This window comes from Bufo gargarizans, chromosome 6 (genome assembly GCF_014858855.1).
Source record: "Bufo gargarizans isolate SCDJY-AF-19 chromosome 6, ASM1485885v1, whole genome shotgun sequence".
Taxonomy (NCBI): domain Eukaryota; kingdom Metazoa; phylum Chordata; class Amphibia; order Anura; family Bufonidae; genus Bufo; species Bufo gargarizans.
In genome coordinates this window covers 8,093,056-8,111,650 of record NC_058085.1, presented here as the reverse complement: position 1 = coordinate 8,111,650, position 18,595 = coordinate 8,093,056, and the positions used below count along the sequence as shown (strand labels likewise).

Genomic DNA, 18,595 nt, shown 5'->3' with positions numbered 1-18,595 from the left:
TGGAGATCGGCAAAGTGGTGTGTGACAACGGAAGCAATTTGTTGGCGGCATTGAATTTGGGCAAGTTGACACATGTGCCGTGCATGGCACATGTGTGTAATCTGATCGTACAACGCTTTGTGCATAAGTACCCAGGCTTACAGGACGTCCTCAAGCAGGCCAGGAAGGTGTGTGGCAATTTCAGGCGTTCCTACACGGCCATGGCGCACTTTTAAGATATCCTGCGGAGAAACAACATGCCAGTGAGGCGCTTGATTTGCGACAGCCCGACACGTTTGAATTCAACACTCCTAATGTTTGACCGCCTGCTCCAACAAGAAAAAGCTGTCAACGAGTATTTGTATGACCGGGGTGCTAGGACAGCCTCTGCGGAGCTGGGAATTTTTTTGCCACGTTACTGGACGCTCATGTGCAATGCCTGTAGGCTCATGCGTCCTTTTGAGGAGGTGACAAACCTAGTCAGTCGCACCGAAGGCACCATCAGCGACATCATCCCATTTGTTTTCTTCCTGGAGCGTGCCCTGGAAGAGTGCTGGATCAGGCCGTAGATGAGCGTGAAGAGGAAGAGTTGTGGTCACCATCATCACCACCAGAAACAGTTGTATCAGCACTGCTTGCTGGACCTGCGGCAACGCTGGAAGAGGAGTCAGAGGAGGAATGTGGCTTTGAGGAGGAGGAAGACCAACCACAACAGGCATCCCAGGGTGCTCGTTGTCACCTATCTGGTACCGGGAGTGGTGTTGTACGTGGCTGGGGGGGGGGGAGAACAGACCTTCATTGAGATCACTGAGGACGAGGAACAGGACATGAGTAGCTTGGCATCCAACCTTGTGCAAATGGGGTCTTTCATGCTGTCGTGCCTGTTAAGGGATCCTCGTATAAAAAGGCTGAAGGAGAACGACCTGTACTGGGTGTCCACGCTACTAGACCCCCGGTATAAGCAAAAAGTGCCTGAAATGTTACCGAATTACCGGAAGTCGGAAAGGATGCAGCAGTTCCAAAATAAATTAAAAAGTATGCTTTACACAGCGTATAAGGGTGATGTCACAGCACAACGGAAATCTAACAGGGGAAGAGGTGAAAGTAATCCTCCTCCTCCCACGACCATGCCGGCAAGGACAGAACGCTTTACAGACGTGTTGTTGATGCAGAGCTTTTTAAGTCCTACGCATCGCCACAGCCCTTCAGGGTCCACCCTCAGAGAACGACTCGACTGACAGGTAGCCGACTACCTCGACTTAACTGCAGATATCGACACTCTGGGGAGCGATGAAACCCCTTGACTATTGGGTGTGCAGGCTTGACCTGTGGCCTGAGCTATCCCAATTTGCGGATAGAACTTCTGGCCTGCCCGCTTCAAGTGTCCTGTCAGAAAGGACCTTCAGTGCAGCAGGAGGTATTGTCACTGAGAAGAGAAGTCGCCTAGGTAAAAAAAAGTCTAGATTACCTCACCTTTATTAGGATGAATGAGGGATGGATCCCGAAGGGACTGACAGTGGGCGATACATTCGACTAAAAAAGGCCTGATGACTGAGATGAGCTGCCTTGGGCTAAAAATGGTCCACACGCTGTTGTATTTTATCTCTGAATGCCAGATGACTTGCGTGACTTATCCGCCATCAACTAGGGTTCAAGTCGCAATGTTTTAGGGCACTTTCTGCCTGGGAAACATCAATTTTTCTGGACGCTGCTACAGCAGCGGTTGCAACAATACCTAGTTTTTCAGGACATGCCTATTTTTTCTGGTCTCTGGTGCTGCACTGTGGCTTCAAAAACCAAAAAAAAAAAAGGCACATACATGTGTCAATTCCCCTTCGTGATCGTTACCTTGTTGTGGTGAAGGGGCTTGCGTATCACAATGAAGCGACCACCTCTATGAGTGTGTTGGCAATGGCAATGTTGGCACACCCCAGATGATAAGGTCGTTGATTCATTGTGAACAGACCAAAAGCAATCGGCTGGGTAATTTTGCATAGAAAAAACATTAATTTTCTTTGTGATCATCTAAGGTGATCATTAAAGCTTACTAGGCCAACAATGGGCCCACACTGCAAAATCATTGTTTTCTGGGTCACTTAACTGTCACTGAACTACCTCAGCACGACCATAGGCTTTGAAAAAAACCATCGCCTGCAATCTCCCAAACGTGCGCACGAGCACAGTCATCACTACACCAAGATTGACGCATAGAGGAATACAATTTATGTCATGAGTGTGTCAACTATTGACAACTCTTTGCGGTTGTCTAAACTCTATTCCATACACGTCCCCTGATAGGGGACGTAACAGGGATTAAACTGATAGGAATAGTACTACTAAACACACCTTATAATAATAATACTAGTGAACGTAACAGTGATTTAACTGATTAAAGCATCTTTTTCCATCTCCCGGTTCCTAAAATCGATTCCATATACACATCCCCTGATAGGGGACGTAACAGGGATTAAACTGATAGGAATAGTACTACTTAACACACCACTCATATCTGGTGGCACATTCGATTGCACGTGCAGTGCCCCAAATTGGAAGTAGGAGGACCAACCAAGCATCTTTTTCCATCTCCCGGTTCCTAAAATCGATTCCATATACACGTCCCCTGATAGGAATAGTACTACTTAACACACCTTATAATAACGCAGAGAGAGGCAATGCAGAGAGAGGAGTCTGAAGAAGAGGAGTCAGAGGAGGAAGGTGGCTTTGAGGAGGTGGAAGACAAAACACAGCAGGCGTCCCAGGGCGCTTGTTGTCACCTTTCGGGGACCCTTGGTGTTGTACGTGGCTGGGTGGAGGAAGAGACCTTCAATGACATCAGTGAGGACAAGGAACGGGACATGGCTAGCTTGGTATCCAACCTTGTGCAAATGGGGAGTTTGCGGTTGTGCAAATGGACTGTTTGCGGTGCGTTAAACAGGGAGTTTGGTCTGTCATAGTTTGGTCTGTCACTGTGAAGCGGGCGTAACCCTTACACTACCTGATCGATACAACATCATACCTGATGTTTTAAAGCACGTTATTCCAAACAATTTAGGAATGTTGAGTGATTTATGCCCTTTATGGATAAAAACCCGACTCTGCGTCAACTACGTAATTTTCCATGGGAGTTTTGCCATGGATCCCCCTCCGGCATGCCACAGTCCAGGTGTTAGTCCCCTTGAAACAACCTTTCTATCACTATTGTGGCCAGAAAGAGTCCCTGTGGGTTTTAAAATTCGTCTGCCTATTGAAGTCAATGGCGGTTCGCCTGGTTCGCGAACATTTGCGAAAATATGCATTTGCCGTTCGCGAACCGAAAATTTTATGTTCGCGACATCTCCAGTCACCACGTGTTGCTGCTCTCCGGAAGGGATGGTAAGGCGTGGTGCACTTGAATGGGAAATAAGTGCAAAGAGTCAGGGTCTGCAGTAAACCAGAGTGCTTCTTTACTGGAGGGATTCAGGTGCAAAACAATACAGGTGAAGCATTGGGCTGGCTTCTCCAGTCTCCTCCCTGGCAGAAGAAGGGTATGATGCTGAGAAAAGGCCTGAGCTAGCTGTCACTTTCTTTCTCTTCAGAAGGCTGGTACCCTGGTCAAAGGCCTAAGGTCTGTAGCTCAGTAGTCTGGGTGGCTTTTGGTCACTCAGGTGGTCTGGCAGAGTTTTCTCCTTGAAGCACTGATCACTAACTTCATAACACTAGGGACTATTACTGCTTTCCTTATATACCATTTCTAGCTAGACTGGAACCTTCTAGAGGGAGGGGTGGAGCAGAGAAACTCAGCACAAACAGATACAATGTTACACTTTCCGTCTCTCATAGGCTTACATTAGAGCTTCAATGATACTCAATGGCAATGACACAACAGTTTTTCAAGACCAAAAAAAAAGTTTCCAGACATAACAACATAGCTAAAACAGACAGTCACAAGGTCAGTCTGTCTGGTTTTGGTGGTAAACCAGTCTGGCTTTATCTCTCCAAAACATGTTCTTTTTTAAACCTTATGAGAGCTGTGGAAAATTACCAGTTTCTTATTCAAAGTCCCAAAAGTCTCTCAGTATTCGTTAATCCTTTCCACAGAGCCTCACAAATGTAGTGCAAATGAAGAGGATATATATCACAAGATATAAAATGCAGTTACACAGTATAAGTCAGTGCAAGTTAACCCATTTAATTGAAATAAAGTAAGAAGTTTATAACTTTGCATAGAGGAAACAGACTTTCAGCACCCCTACTCCAGGGTACCACATATAGTTCACAGTTAGTTAGTTTTTTATTTTTTATTAATTTGTCCATTCTTCTAGGTAAATCTAAGATCCCACCACATTTGTGAGGTATATTTGATATTTCAATGCATAATTTTATTGTGGAAAATTCAGCCCGCACAACCCCTAGCAGGTGCAGATTGCTGTGGCGAAATAGAGATATAAATGTAAAAACACAAAATGCAGATATTTTCTATTTTACAGTAATTTTAAGGTAACCTTTGTTGGAGGCAGCACACATCGCTATATTTCTGGTCACAACGAGAAGACACCTTGACAGAACCCAACGGATGCCGCTGTAAGTCAATCGCCACGTCCACGAGTCCTAATTCTAACGCAAACAGGTGCCCCATTTATTACTAAATCACATTCCTGTTGGTCTGTTGGTTATTTCCACATTTCACTGCATTTGTGAGGTAAATGTAAGATTTTATAAAATTTGAGGTCATTTTTTTTTTTTTACTCTATTGCTTTTTTTCATGGTGAATTTAATATGTCACTGTATATCTAACTGTCTCAGTGTGAATGCAATGCTCATATCTGTAAGACATACAATATTAAAGACAAAGGAGAGAAGTTTATTGGGAGAAATTGTACGCCTCTAGCCTGGATACGAGATGAAATATGGCCTCTAGCTTGGATATAAGATGAGATACGGCCTCTACTCTAGATACGAGATGAGATACAGTGTCTATCCTGGATACAAGATGAGATATGACCTCTAGCTTGGATACGAGATGAGATACGACCTCTAGACTGCATACAAGATGAGATATGGCCTCTAGTCTGGAAACAAGATGAGATACAGCCTCTAAACCTGGATACAAGATGAGATACGGCCTCTAGCCTGGATACAAGATGAGATACAACATCTAGCCTGGATAAAAGATGAGACACAGCCTCTAGCCTGGATACAAGATGAGATAGGGCCACTAGCCTGGACACAAGATGAAATACAGCCTTCAGCCTGGATACAAGATGAGATACAGCCTCTAGCCTGGATACGAGATGAGATAGGGCCTCTAGTCTGGAAACTAGATGAGATACAGCCTCTAGCCTGGATACAAGATGAGATACGGCCTCTAGCCTGGATACAAGATGAGATACGGCCTCTAGCCTGGATACAAGAAGAGATAGGCCTCTATCCTGAAAACGAGATGAGATACAGCCTCTAACCTGAATACAAGGTGAGATATGGCCTCTAGCCTGGATACAAGATGAGATACGACCTCTAGCCTGGATACGAGATGAGATACGACCTCTAGCCTGGATACGAGATGAGATACGACCTCTAGCCTAGATACAAGATGAGATACGGCCTCTAGCCTAGATACGAAATGAGATACGGCCTCTAGCCTGGATATGAGATACGACCTCTGGCCTGGACACAAGATGAGATATGGCCTCTAGCCGAGATAAAAGATGAGATTTGGCCTCTAGCCTAGATGCAAGATGAGATATGGCCTCTACCCTGGATACATGATGAGATACAACCTCTAGCCTGGATACGAGATGAGATATGGCCTCTAGCCTAGATACAAGATGAGATACGGCCTCTACTCTAGATACAAGGTGAGATACGGTGTCTATTCTGGATACAAGATGAGATATGACCTCTAGCCTGGATACGAGGTGAGATATGGCCTCTACTCTGGAAACGAGATGAGATACAGCCTCTAACCTGGATACAAGATGAGATACGGCCTCTAGCCTGGATACAAGATGAGATACGGCCTCTAGCCTGCATACAAGATGAGATACAACCTCTAGCCTGGATACAAGATGAGACACAGCCTCTAGCCTGGATACAAGATGAGATAGGGCCTCTAGCCTGGACACAAGATGAAATACAGCCTTCAGCCTGGATACAAGATGAGATAGGCCTCTATCCTGAAAACGAGATGAGATACAGCCTCTAACCTGAATACAAGGTGAGATATGGCCTCTAGCCTGGATACAAGATGAGATACGACCTCTAGCCTGGATACGAGATGAGATACGACCTCTAGCCTGGATACGAGATGAGATCCGACCTCTAGCCTAGATACAAGATGAGATACGACCTCTAGCCTGGATACGAAATGCGATACGGCCTCTAGCCTAGATACAGCCTCTAGCCTGGATATGAGATACGACCTCTGGCCTGGACACAAGATGACATACGGCCTCTAGCTGAGATAAAAGATGAGATTTGGCCTCTAGCCTAGATGCAAGATGAGATATGGCCTCTACCCTGGATACATGATGAGATACGACCTCTAGCCTAGATACGAGATGAGATACGGCCTCTAGCCTGGATACAAGAAGAGATAGGCCTCTATCCTGAAAACGAGATGAGATACAGCCTCTAACCTGAATACAAGGTGAGATATGGCCTCTAGCCTGGATACAAGATGAGATACGACCTCTAGCCTGGATACGAGATGAGATACGACCTCTAGCCTGGATACGAGATGAGATACGACCTCTAGCCTAGATACAAGATGAGATACGGCCTCTAGCCTAGATACGAAATGAGATACGGCCTCTAGCCTGGATATGAGATACGACCTCTGGCCTGGACACAAGATGAGATATGGCCTCTAGCCGAGATAAAAGATGAGATTTGGCCTCTAGCCTAGATGCAAGATGAGATATGGCCTCTACCCTGGATACATGATGAGATACAACCTCTAGCCTGGATACGAGATGAGATATGGCCTCTAGCCTAGATACAAGATGAGATACGGCCTCTACTCTAGATACAAGGTGAGATACGGTGTCTATTCTGGATACAAGATGAGATATGACCTCTAGCCTGGATACGAGGTGAGATATGGCCTCTACTCTGGAAACGAGATGAGATACAGCCTCTAACCTGGATACAAGATGAGATACGGCCTCTAGCCTGGATACAAGATGAGATACGGCCTCTAGCCTGCATACAAGATGAGATACAACCTCTAGCCTGGATACAAGATGAGACACAGCCTCTAGCCTGGATACAAGATGAGATAGGGCCTCTAGCCTGGACACAAGATGAAATACAGCCTTCAGCCTGGATACAAGATGAGATACAGCCTCTAGCCTGGATACAAGATGAGATACGGCCTCTATCCTAGATACAAGATGAGATACGGCCTCTAGCCTGGATAAAAGATGAGATACGACCTCTAGCCTGAATACAAGATGAGATACAGCCTCTAGCCTGGATACAAGATGAGATACGGCCTCTAGTCTGGACACAATATGAGATACAGCCTCTAGCCTGGATACAAGATGAGATACGACCTCTAGCCTGGATACGAGATGCGATACGGCCTCTAGCCTAGATACAGCCTCTAGCCTGGATATGAGATACGACCTCTGGCCTGGACACAAGATGACATACGGCCTCTAGCTGAGATAAAAGATGAGATTTGGCCTCTAGCCTAGATGCAAGATGAGATATGGCCTCTACCCTGGATACATGATGAGATACGACCTCTAGCCTAGATACGAGATGAGATACGGCCTCTAGTCTGGATAGGATATGAGATACGACCTCTGGCCTGGACACAAGATGAGATATGCCCTCTAGCCGAGATAAAAGATGAGATTTGGCCTCTAGCCTGGATAAAAGATGAGATACGGTTGGATATGGAGGCATACAGGTGCCCACTGATTGGCCTATAGATCCCTCACACTCGGAGGCTGGAGAAGCTGATGTCCCAGCTGGTCCTAAAGAGGTTGGACTGGTAATAAATCTGGTGACCAGTGGTCCATGAAGTGTTGTAATGTGGAGGAGACATTCCTGGAAAACCCTCCCTGTGTGCAGGCGAGCATTATCCTGCCATCAGAGGAGCACATGTGGCGGTAGGATGTCCTGCACATATCCGACTGTCATATGCTTTGGCTCCCAGATCATCACACCAGCAGGGGGCAGTGGGTCGCTCTACAGGTAGGACTAAAGCGCTCACCATGAGGCCTCCATACTCCAACCCGACCATCGTCAGATCCAAAACAGAGCCTGGACTAATGAAGGGGCCACCTATGTCTGGATGGTGGACAACAAACCTGTGGGAGCTGCTCGTGCTTGTCACCAGATCAAATGATCCTCCACTGGTGGTCTGTCTGGACTGACCTGAGCCTGTTCCCCCATGTATGCCCACATATAACTACTGCTCCCAACATCTCCTAACAGCGAGGTCAGAACAGACTAGATGGTGAGCGATTCATCAAAATGACCATCCTGCTTCTCTCAGTCCAGTGATGCACCTCCTCTCAAATTCTGTCATCTGGGCAAAACGTATTTGAGTGCATGATGGAGGCATGCCTAAGGCTAATTTAACACTGGCTGTAGCCTTCCCCTGCCGGATCCGTGCTACCACAAGCCCACTGTGCTAGCGGAAGTCCTCTCTGGCCCCATTCACTATAATGGAGGCGGGCCGAAGGTTGGGCCGCAGCACGGCAAACATTCCGAAAGGTGGCCCGACAAAAAAAAGCAGCCTACGGCCCTCCCCCATTATAATGAATGGGGCCGGAGCGGAATTCCGCCAGCATGGTGGACTTGCGGTAGCACGGACCAGCCTGCCGGCAGTGTGAAAGCAGCCTCACAGTTAATAATCTCTCACCAAAAGGTACACTACCCAAAAGTAGCTTCTGACAGCCTTTCGTAGGGCAGTGGGAAAGTACACTACCCATAAGTAGCCTCTGAGAGGCTTTTTGTAGGGCAGTGGGGGAAGCACCTTTAATACCTCTTATGACAAGACCCAAAGTTTTTAGTTTTTTTTAGATTCATTTGATATAGAACTGCATTTTTAGGTCAATTTAACATATCACTGCAGTTCTGAGGTAAATATAAGAATTTACAGTATTTCTGAGATAAATGGATTATTATTTAGCTGTTTTCCAAAGCAAAACTAAAATTTCAACACATTTCTGAGGTAAATGTGCTTGTTTTGGTGCATTATTTTACTGTATTCCTGTCAGACACTTCCACATTTCTGTTAATTCCAATGGCAGAAGTACGCTTGTACAATATTTATAGTCCTGTCGGCCATTTTGATTGATTTTTTTACGACTAATTTCCCTTTTTTTGTAAACTTGATACATCACCTCATATTTTTTTTCTAGAAATTTATATATAACCACATTTTTAAGGTAAGATTCAACATATCTCAGCAGTTCTGAGGTAAATGTTTTACCATATTGTATTTTTTTTCAGTGTATCTAAAATTTCACAATTCTGAGGAACATTTGCCGTTTTGGTGAATTGCAATGTGTTATTTTACAGTATTTCTGTCGTAGACGTCCACATTTCCCAATAATTCCAATGGCAGAAGTGCGCTAGTTCAATATTTATAGTCCTGTCAGCCATTTAGATTTTTTTCTCCACATTTTTTAGGTAAATTTGATATATCACCTCAGTTTTTAGGAAAAATGTATATATTACTGCATTTTTAAGGTAAATTTGAAATATTTTAATTTTTTTAGGTAAATTTGATAGATCACTGCATTTTTTAGGTAAATTTGATATAGATCGCCGCATTTTTGGGGTAAATTTGATAAATCATCGCTTTTTTAGGTAAATTTGACACTTCATTGGATTTTTTTGTAAATTTGATATATCATCGATTTTTTTTAGGTAAAATGTAACATTTCGCATTAGTTCTGAGGTAAAATCATTTAGCTTTTTTTATTTTATTTTTTTTAAAGTATCTCCAAAAATGTCGGCACGTTTCTGAGGTAAACGATATTTGGGTGCATTCCGATGCTTGTTTTCTTGTATTCCTGTCAGACATGTTGTATCTTCACAGTCTGAGGTAAATTATTTCCAGGTTCGGGGCAGCTCTGAGGTAAATATGGGACGGTTAGGATGTCACGGTATTTTCTGTCACACATTCGGTCATTTTACGGTAACTGTATGACCCCCTCACATTTGGCCCTCAGCTCGGGCGGATGCCTCCCGGCCCCGCACACGCCCGCACCGCGGAGCCTCCTCCTGAGCGGTTTGTTGTTGTTGTGGCCGTGTTTGTGTGATTGCGGCCCGGCCATGCTGTTGATATAATAAACCCCTCCCGTCCACATTGCAGGCCCAGGCCGCTCTCTCCGCCACAACCAACCCCCAAGTCGCGCTACAACCAAACCCGCTCTAGCCCCGCCCACCGCTGTCATTAGCAACCCTTCAGTACGCCTCAACCTAACGGTAAGCCCCGCCTTTCAATGACCTCTTCCCAGTCAATGCAAGTCTCAACCGAACCGCTAGGGACACGCCCCCTCGGTGACGTTTCCCAAGCCGGCCCCTCCTATTGGCTGCCGCCCGTCGGCTGCGTGCGCTTCACGTTAGGCTGCGCCTCCCCCTTTCCTTTTCTCTTGCTGGCCTCCGCCGCCGCCGCCGGTCCCCGGAGCTCCCGTCAGCCGCCCCCGGGCGTGCGTCCGTCCGTCCCCTTCCTCCCCTCCGTGTGTGCTGACAAGATGGCGGCGGTGGTGATGAGCGGCGGGGTGTCGGTGGTGGCCCGGCTGGAGGGCCGAGAGTTCGAGTACCTGATGAAGAAGCGCTCGGTGACTATAGGCCGGAACTCGTCGCAGGGCTCAGTGGATGTCAGCATGGGGCACTCCAGCTTCATCTCCCGCCGCCACCTGGAGATCTTCACCGCCGGGGACGAGGAGGAGGGCGGGGGGGAGTTCTACCTCCGCTGCCTGGGCAAGAATGGGGTGTTCGTGGACGGCGTGTTCCAGAGGAGGGGGGCCCCGCCGCTGCAGCTGCCCCGAGTGTGAGTACCGGGGGGGAGGGGTGCCGGTGACAGCAGGATTGACAGCTGAGGGGGGAGGGGTCAGCAATGGGGGCTGTAGTCGGGGCGGAGGGGGGGTCTGATCAATCACACAAAGCTTTTACCAGAAACTGGAGCATGTGCAAACTGGGGGGCCCTCCCACCTGGGGGTGCTGCCGGGTGCCACGGGGACTGGGGGTACCAGTGGTGGTGCTGGGGGTGCTGCTGGGTGCCAGGGAGACTGGGGGTACCAGGGGTGCTGCTGGTTGCCAGGGGACTGGGGGTGCTGCTGGGTGCCAGGGAGACTGGGGGTACTAGTGGTGCTGCTGGGTGCCAGGGGTTCTGCCAGGGAGACTGGGGGTACCAGGGGTGCTGCTGGGGGTTCTGCCGGGGGGGCTGGGGGTTCTGCCAGGGGGGCTGGGGGTGCCAGGGAGACTGGGGGTACCAGTGGTGCTGCCAGGGGGCTGGGGGTGCTGCTAGGGCTTCTGCCTCGGGTCTGGGGGACTGGGGGTTCTGCCTTGTGCCAGGGGGACTGGGGGTTCTGCCTTGTGCCGGGGGGACTGGGGCTGCCAGGGAGACTGGGGCTGCCAGGGTCGAAGGGGGGGGGGGGGGGGGCAAAAATTAGTAATACTGAAAAATGGAGGGATACGTCAAGGGTGGGTTTGGGGGTGTTGACGGAACAGTTGGGAAAGTTGCGGCAGAGTGCGTCATTGGAGGTTAATGCAGAGGGGGGACGCTTAGAAAATGTTGGGGTGACTGAAAGGAGGGGGGTACTCCAATAGAGGGGGGGCACCTGAGTGATTGGGGGAGTGAATGTTTATACTGGGATTGTATGTAAACACAGAGCATACTGGGAGACTAGGGGGCGTGGTTGTGGAGCCTCCATACATACATGTGACTAATCCCCCCTCCCCCTCAGCTTGGTTCAGTCCCGGTAACAGTGTATAGAATGTATCACTTGTGTTCTGAGCTGTTGGTTTATGTATTCGAATCCTGCAACAATGTATCGTTTACCGGGGGGGGGGGGGTAGTGGCTCCTGTGGTCGGGCCGGGGTTTGCTGCGCTCTGGTTTGGCGTATCAGCGGGGTTATTCCCACATTAAGGCGGCTGGGCTGTGCCTGTTACTGTAATGTATTGCTCTCTGTTGTCAGCCATTCTGGTGCACAGAGGCCACGCCCCTTCAACCATAGTGACCGGAGCGACACCGGTGAACGCCGAAAAGACGGTCCTTGTGTCATCTTAGGAGGTAGACTGATCCTGTGGCTTCAGTCGCTCGGTTTCATCCGGTTTTCCTGTATATGAATGAAATTGTAAATCCTGGTGTTTGTCATGTAAGCTGTCGGGGCCACGTTGGGGATTGTAGTTTTTTCAACAGCCGGAACACTTCTAATCTGTGGAGAGTGAAGGCCCGGTGTCTGGGCCACTACAACCTCCTCCATCCGCACAGAGTCCTTGGCTCTGAACATGTTCTGGCGTTATCTTGTCCTCGAGGGGTCGCTGGGGGTTGTTTTTGTTTTGGCGTGCCCCCTGGTGCGAGGCGCAGCACCCCACCCCCAGCGTGCAGCAGAGCTGTGTTTACAGTCTCCGCTCCCATGATGCTTTGCGTATATCGCCCAGCACGTGTCCGTTTTGCTGTTTCCTCATGTGTCAGGCGGGCAAGAAAGTTTGTGAATTATGGGGAGGGGGGTCACCAAAATCAAGACGGAGCAGATGTCGGGGTCCCGTAAAGCATCGTCCGTGCTCTGCTTTATTATTTTTTCCAGTCGTTTTTTTTCTTTGCTTTGTCTCACATAAAGCGCACTCTACGAGGGCTGCATACATGGCAGTAGGCCCCAAGCTGTTGTAGAACTACAACTCCTAGCATGCTCTGAGGCCTGAACGTCTGGTGGTGTAGATGTTGAGAGTTAAAGGGGGTTCTCCAGGATTAGAGAATAGTGGCTTCTTTTCTCCCACAACAGCGCCACCCCTGTCCATGGGTTGTGTCTGGTATTGCAGCTCGGCTCTATTGGAGTGAATTGGGCTTAGTTGCTATACCGCACGCAGCCTGTGAACAGGGGTGGCGCTGTTTTCAGGAGACAGGGCCTCAGACGGGGGCAGTTTGGCTCCGGTTAATTTTGAGTTCCACGTTGTTGGCAGATACACGTACTGTACGTCTATGGCAGCGACTCCGTGTACCTTCTGCTTTTTGGTCAGGTGCCTGTGACTACTGGCTGGCGTCTCCACTCAGTACCTGTAACCATGGTAATGGTCGACCATAGATACTCTCCCGCGGTGGTCGTCAGTCTGCAGGAGTCTCTGCCGCTTCTCAGTTTATTTTTTATTTATTTTAGAAATGTTTAATTTGACAGGAAGAAGGCGGAGGGGCGGGGCCTAACGTCCGTTGTCTTGTACTGCAGACAGAGCAGCGGGGGAGGGCTGCTGCAGCAGCCGGGAGCCTTACAGACGGTCAGAGCTGAGTTGTAAGAAGAAAGGGGAGGAGGAGCGGACACGGGACACTTATATGTAGACCTTCCGTAGGAAGAAAACCTCCCCAAAAGTGTGCTGCGTGGATAAATAATCTGGCGGAGTTGTCGCCTGTCTGTGTGTAACCTGGCGCGCTTGTCGCCCATGTGGTTATTTTTGCCGGGGGGATGGATAGTAATTACTGTTCATCGGGGTTTGGGGTGTATTATATATGTAGTGTCTTCCCCTCCCCCCATAGGGCTTTTATGCCTTTTTGGGGGCATATCTTCTTTCCTCTGTATCTGGGGTCTCCCCGGTGGTCACTGGACTGCGGTGCTGGTCTCCCCGGCGGTCCCCGGGCTGTGTACGTAAGCTGCGGTGCTGCTTTCCCCGGCGGTCCCCGGACTGTGTACATGGACTGCTGTGCTGGTCTCCCCAGCGCCCCCGGACTGTGTACGTAAGCTGCGGTGCTGCTTTCCCCGGCGGTCCCTGGACTGCGGTGCTGGTCTCCCCGGCGCCCCCGGACTGTGTACGTAAGCTGCGGTGCTGCTTTCCCCGGCGGTCCCCGGACTGTGTACATGGACTGCTGTGCTGGTCTCCCCAGCGCCCCCGGACTGTGTACGTAAGCTGCGGTGCTGCTTTCCCCGGCGGTCCCTGGACTGCGGTGCTGGTCTCCCCGGCGGTCCCCAGACTGTGTACGTAGACTGCGGCACTGGTCTCCCCGGACTGTGTAGGTAGACTGCGGTGCTGCTTTCCCCGGCGGTCCCTGGACTGTGTACGTAGACTGCGGCACTGGTCTCCCCGGCGGTCCCCGGACTGTGTACGTAGACTGCGGCACGGGACTCCCCCGGCGGTCCCCAGACTGTGTACGTAGACTGCGGCGCTGGTCTCCCCGGCGGTCCCCGGGCCGTGTACGTAGACTGCGGCACGGGACTCCCCCGGTGGTCCCCAGACTGTGTACGTAGACTGCGGCACGGGACTCCCCCGGCGGTCCCCAGACTGTGTATGTAGACTGCGGCACTGGTCTCCCCGGACTGTGTACGTAGACTGCGGCACTGGTCTCCCCGGCGGTCCCCGGGCCGCGTACGTAGACTGCGGCACTGGTCTCCCCGGCAGTCCCCGGGCCGCGTACGTAGACTGCGGCACTGGTCTCCCCGGCAGTCCCTGGGCCGTGTACGTAGACTGCGGCACTGGTCTCCCCGGCGGTCCCTGGGCCGTGTACGTAGACTGCGGCGCTGGTCTCCCCGGCGGTCCCTGGGCCGTGTACGTAGACTGCGGCACTGGTCTCCCCGGCGGTCCCCGGACTGTGTACGTAGACTGCGGCGCTGGTCTCCCCGGCGGTCCCCGGACCGTGTACGTAGACTGCGGCGCTGGTGTCCCTGGACCGTGTACGTAGACTGCGGCGCTGGTCTCCCCGGCGGTCCCCGGACTGTGTACGTAGACTGCGGCGCTGGTCTCCCCGGCGGTCCCCGGACTGTGTACGTAGACTGCGGCGCTGGTCTCCCCGGCGGTCCCCGGACTGTGTACGTAGACTGCGGCACTGGTCTCCCCGGCGGTCCCCGGACTGTATACGTAGACTGCGGCGCTGGTCTCCCCGGCGGTCCCCGGACCGTGTACGTAGACTGCGGCGCTGGTGTCCCCGGACCGTGTACGTAGACTGCGGCGCTGGTCTCCCCGGCGGTCCCCGGACCGTGTACGTAGACTGCGGCGCTGGTGTCCCCGGACCGTGTACGTAGACTGCGGCACTGGACTCCCCCGGCGGTCCCCGGACCGTGTACGTAGACTGCAGAGCAGGGGCACAGTACTGCCTATCGAAGCTGTGTCTGCTTGAGAGGGGCCCGACCACCACAAGAACGGGGGCCGAGATCCTGGAGCGGAGGGCGATCTTCAGGGCTCGTCCCATCAGTCAGTCGCACCTACCTTCACCATCATTCATTATGGGGATTCAGGACCCCTGTTCTCATGATGATGGGTGGGGGGTCCCATCAGCCTGACCCCTATCTATGGGAGATAGTGGGTGGGGGAGAAGTTTAGATCTTGGGACACCTTTAATGTCAGGGAGACGCCGCGGCCATTTCTATTTATACTACTTTTATATCTAGAGTCAGATTTCACTTCTGTGGTCCTTGTGTCGGCTGCAGGGACAACCACTGTCCTCCTGCCCCCCCCCCCCCCCTCCTTAAATATGGGGTATTGGTGCACCTGTTCCATTCATAGGGGGCGCTGCCATCACCTCCTCTCATGTACTGGAGCAGCGCTGCCTGTGGAGTATAATATGCGGGCAGGACACGCCCCCTCGGATGCGAAGACTAGCCCTGTGCAGGTCTGTACAGTGTCTTAGGGGACAGGCTTGGTGCGATGGGGTCCCTGTCCTGAGGTTATTACGGGGCAGTAGTCGCAGTCTCCGGCAGTAAGCAGGGCGACGTGCCGCTCTGTTGCCACCTCGTGGGGCAGTTTTCCATCCGTGGCCACGATTTACTCATCTGCGTTGGTCACGTGGGACTGTAACGTTCATAACCAGCGGCGTCCGGTCCTGCGTGAACAAGGCCGAGTCCTTGGACAAGGGAAAGGTCTTTCTAATAGATTATTTTCCCAGTGTTCACGTTCACTCTCAGCAAGAAGAGATCTTGAAATTGCGCTAGAATGAGGTTTCGGTATGAAACCTGACAGCAAGCAGAGAACCTGCAGATGTGTAAATCCCTGTATTAGAAGTATTGCATCTTCCTAATATACTTTGTTTAAAGTTTAAGATCTCTGCTTGCTGTCAGTGAATGAAATCGTTGTAATAGCGCATGGACCTACCTCTGTTTTTGTTCTGGTTGTATCCAGTCTTAGACGATCCCGGACTCTGCGCTGACACACTGTAGCAAAGTGCAATATTCAGCGTATGTCAGGGGCAGGGCCCTTGTGCTTGTGCGTTTTCCCCGTCGCCCCTTCCGGGTGGCAGGCAGGGTCAGCGAGAGGAGTCCTGGCCTCCATTGTTTGGCTTACATCACATCTTCTACTCCATTCACAACCAAAGCTGCATTTACAATGTGTTAGGAAAGCTTTCATAGGCCCCTGTTCACCCGGTGGCGGCACACTGTGCCTATAGCTCTGCGGTGCCCCAGGAATGCCATGAGCAGTGCCACCATCTCTGCCCAGACCCTGATGGGTGACACATTGGCGAGAGATTCCTGCTGCTGACGGGATGATTGTGTAGACTGGGCACAATTGTAACGAACCCTCAGCTGTCAGAAGCATCGGGTCAAGGTTAGTTTTTAGTCTCCAGATGTCCGAAGAGGTTTTGAGAATGGTCAGTAATTGTGCCCCAAATTTTTGCACAATTTTTGGAGTTCATGGTTGTGTTCAAGCCACAAGCCCCTTTACTAGTGAAGCCACACCCCCTTTTCACACGTGTCAGACACGGTGGACAATGTGTTTATCGTTTTTTCACACGAGCGAGTCCATTGCGGGAATCACGAGCCGTGTGTGGGGCATTACACTGACTTATAATGCTGTGTGCCGCTGCCTGACCTTAGAGATAGTGTCAGGCAGCAGCTCTGGAGTATAATACAGCATGTACACAGTGACTGCACCAGCAGAATAGTGAGTGCAGCTCTGGAGTATAATACAGCATGTACACAGTGACTGCACCAGCAGAATAGTGAGTGCAGCTCTGGAGTATAATACAGGATGTAACTCAGGATCAGTACAGGATAAGTAATGTATGTACACAGTGACTGCACCAGCAGAATAGTGAGTGCAGCTCTGGAGTATAATACAGGATGTAACTCAGGATCAGTACAGGATAAGTAATGTATGTACACAGTGACTGCACCAGCAGAATAGTGAGTGCAGCTCTGGAGTATAATACAGCATGTAACTCAGGATCAGTACAGGATAAGTAATGTATGTACACAGTGACTGCACCAGCAGAATAGTGAGTGCAGCTCTGGAGTATAATACAGCATGTAACTCAGGATCAGTACAGGATAAGTAATGTATGTACACAGTGACTGCACCAGCAGAATAGTGAGTGCAGCTCTGGAGTATAATACAGCATGTAACTCAGGATCAGTACAGGATAAGTAATGTATGTACACAGTGACTGCACCAGCAGAATAGTGAGTGCAGCTCTGGAGTATAATACAGGATGTAACTCAGGATCAGTACAGGATAAGTAATGTATGTACACAGTGACTGCACCAGCAGAATAGTGAGTGCAGCTCTGGAGTATAATACAGGATATAACTCAGGATCAGTACAGGATAAGTAATGTATGTGCACAGTGACTGCACCAGCAGAATAGTGAGTGCAGCTCTGGAGTATAATACAGGATGTAACTCAGGATCAGTACAGGATAAGTAATGTATGTACACAGTGACTGCACCAGCAGAATAGTGAGTGCAGCTCTGGAGTATAATACAGGATGTAACTCAGGATCAGTACAGGATAAGTAATGTATGTACACAGTGACTGCACCAGCAGAATAGTGAGTGCAGCTCTGGAGTATAATGCAGGATGTAACTCAGGATCAGTACAGGATAAGTAATGTATGTACACAGTGACTGTACCAGCAGAATAGTGAGTGCAGCTCTGGAGTATAATACAGGATGTAACTCAGGATCAGTCCAGGATAGGTAATGTATGTACACAGTGACTGCACCAGCAGAATAGTGAGTGCAGCTCTGGAGTATAATACAGGATGTAACTCAGGATCAGTCCAGGATAAGTAATGTATGTACACAGTGACTGCACCAGCAGAATAGTGAGTGCAGCTCTGGAGTATAATGCAGGATGTAACTCAGGATCAGTACAGGATAAGTAATGTATGTACACAGTGACTGCACCAGCAGAATAGTGAGTGCAGCTCTGGAGTATAATACAGGATGTAACTCAGGATCAGTCCAGGATAAGTAATGTATGTACACAGTGACTGCACCAGCAGAATAGTGAGTGCAGCTCTGGAGTATAATGCAGGATGTAACTCAGGATCAGTATGGCGGGTGGCTGATAACAGAGCAGTAGTTTGTGTTCAGGTGGACAGCAGACGGGTAGATTGGGGTCAGACTTTTATGACCGTCGTGTCGCCACTTCTGTATGGCAGGCTTTGTTGTTGGGGTTGGTGTCAGTCCATTGCTTGCGCAGGGCTCTACTGGTCCTGGGGGTGTCAGGAGGTTGGTTGTCAGTGTCGTGGGG

At 50.1% G+C, this 18,595-nt stretch overlaps 1 protein-coding gene across 2 annotated transcripts in view; it reads left to right on the top strand.

Annotated features, from left to right (window-relative positions):
- The first annotated feature begins 10,542 nt into the window (after positions 1–10,542).
- The window catches only part of FOXK2 (forkhead box K2), a 32,932-nt gene continuing 24,879 nt past the window's right edge, over positions 10,543–18,595 (top strand). For both annotated transcript variants that reach the window (XM_044296614.1, XM_044296613.1), the window contains exon 1: positions 10,543–10,975. In XM_044296614.1, coding sequence (XP_044152549.1) covers positions 10,677–10,975 — 299 coding nt within the window. In that variant the 5' untranslated portion in view covers positions 10,543–10,676. The remainder of the gene's footprint in view (positions 10,976–18,595) is intronic.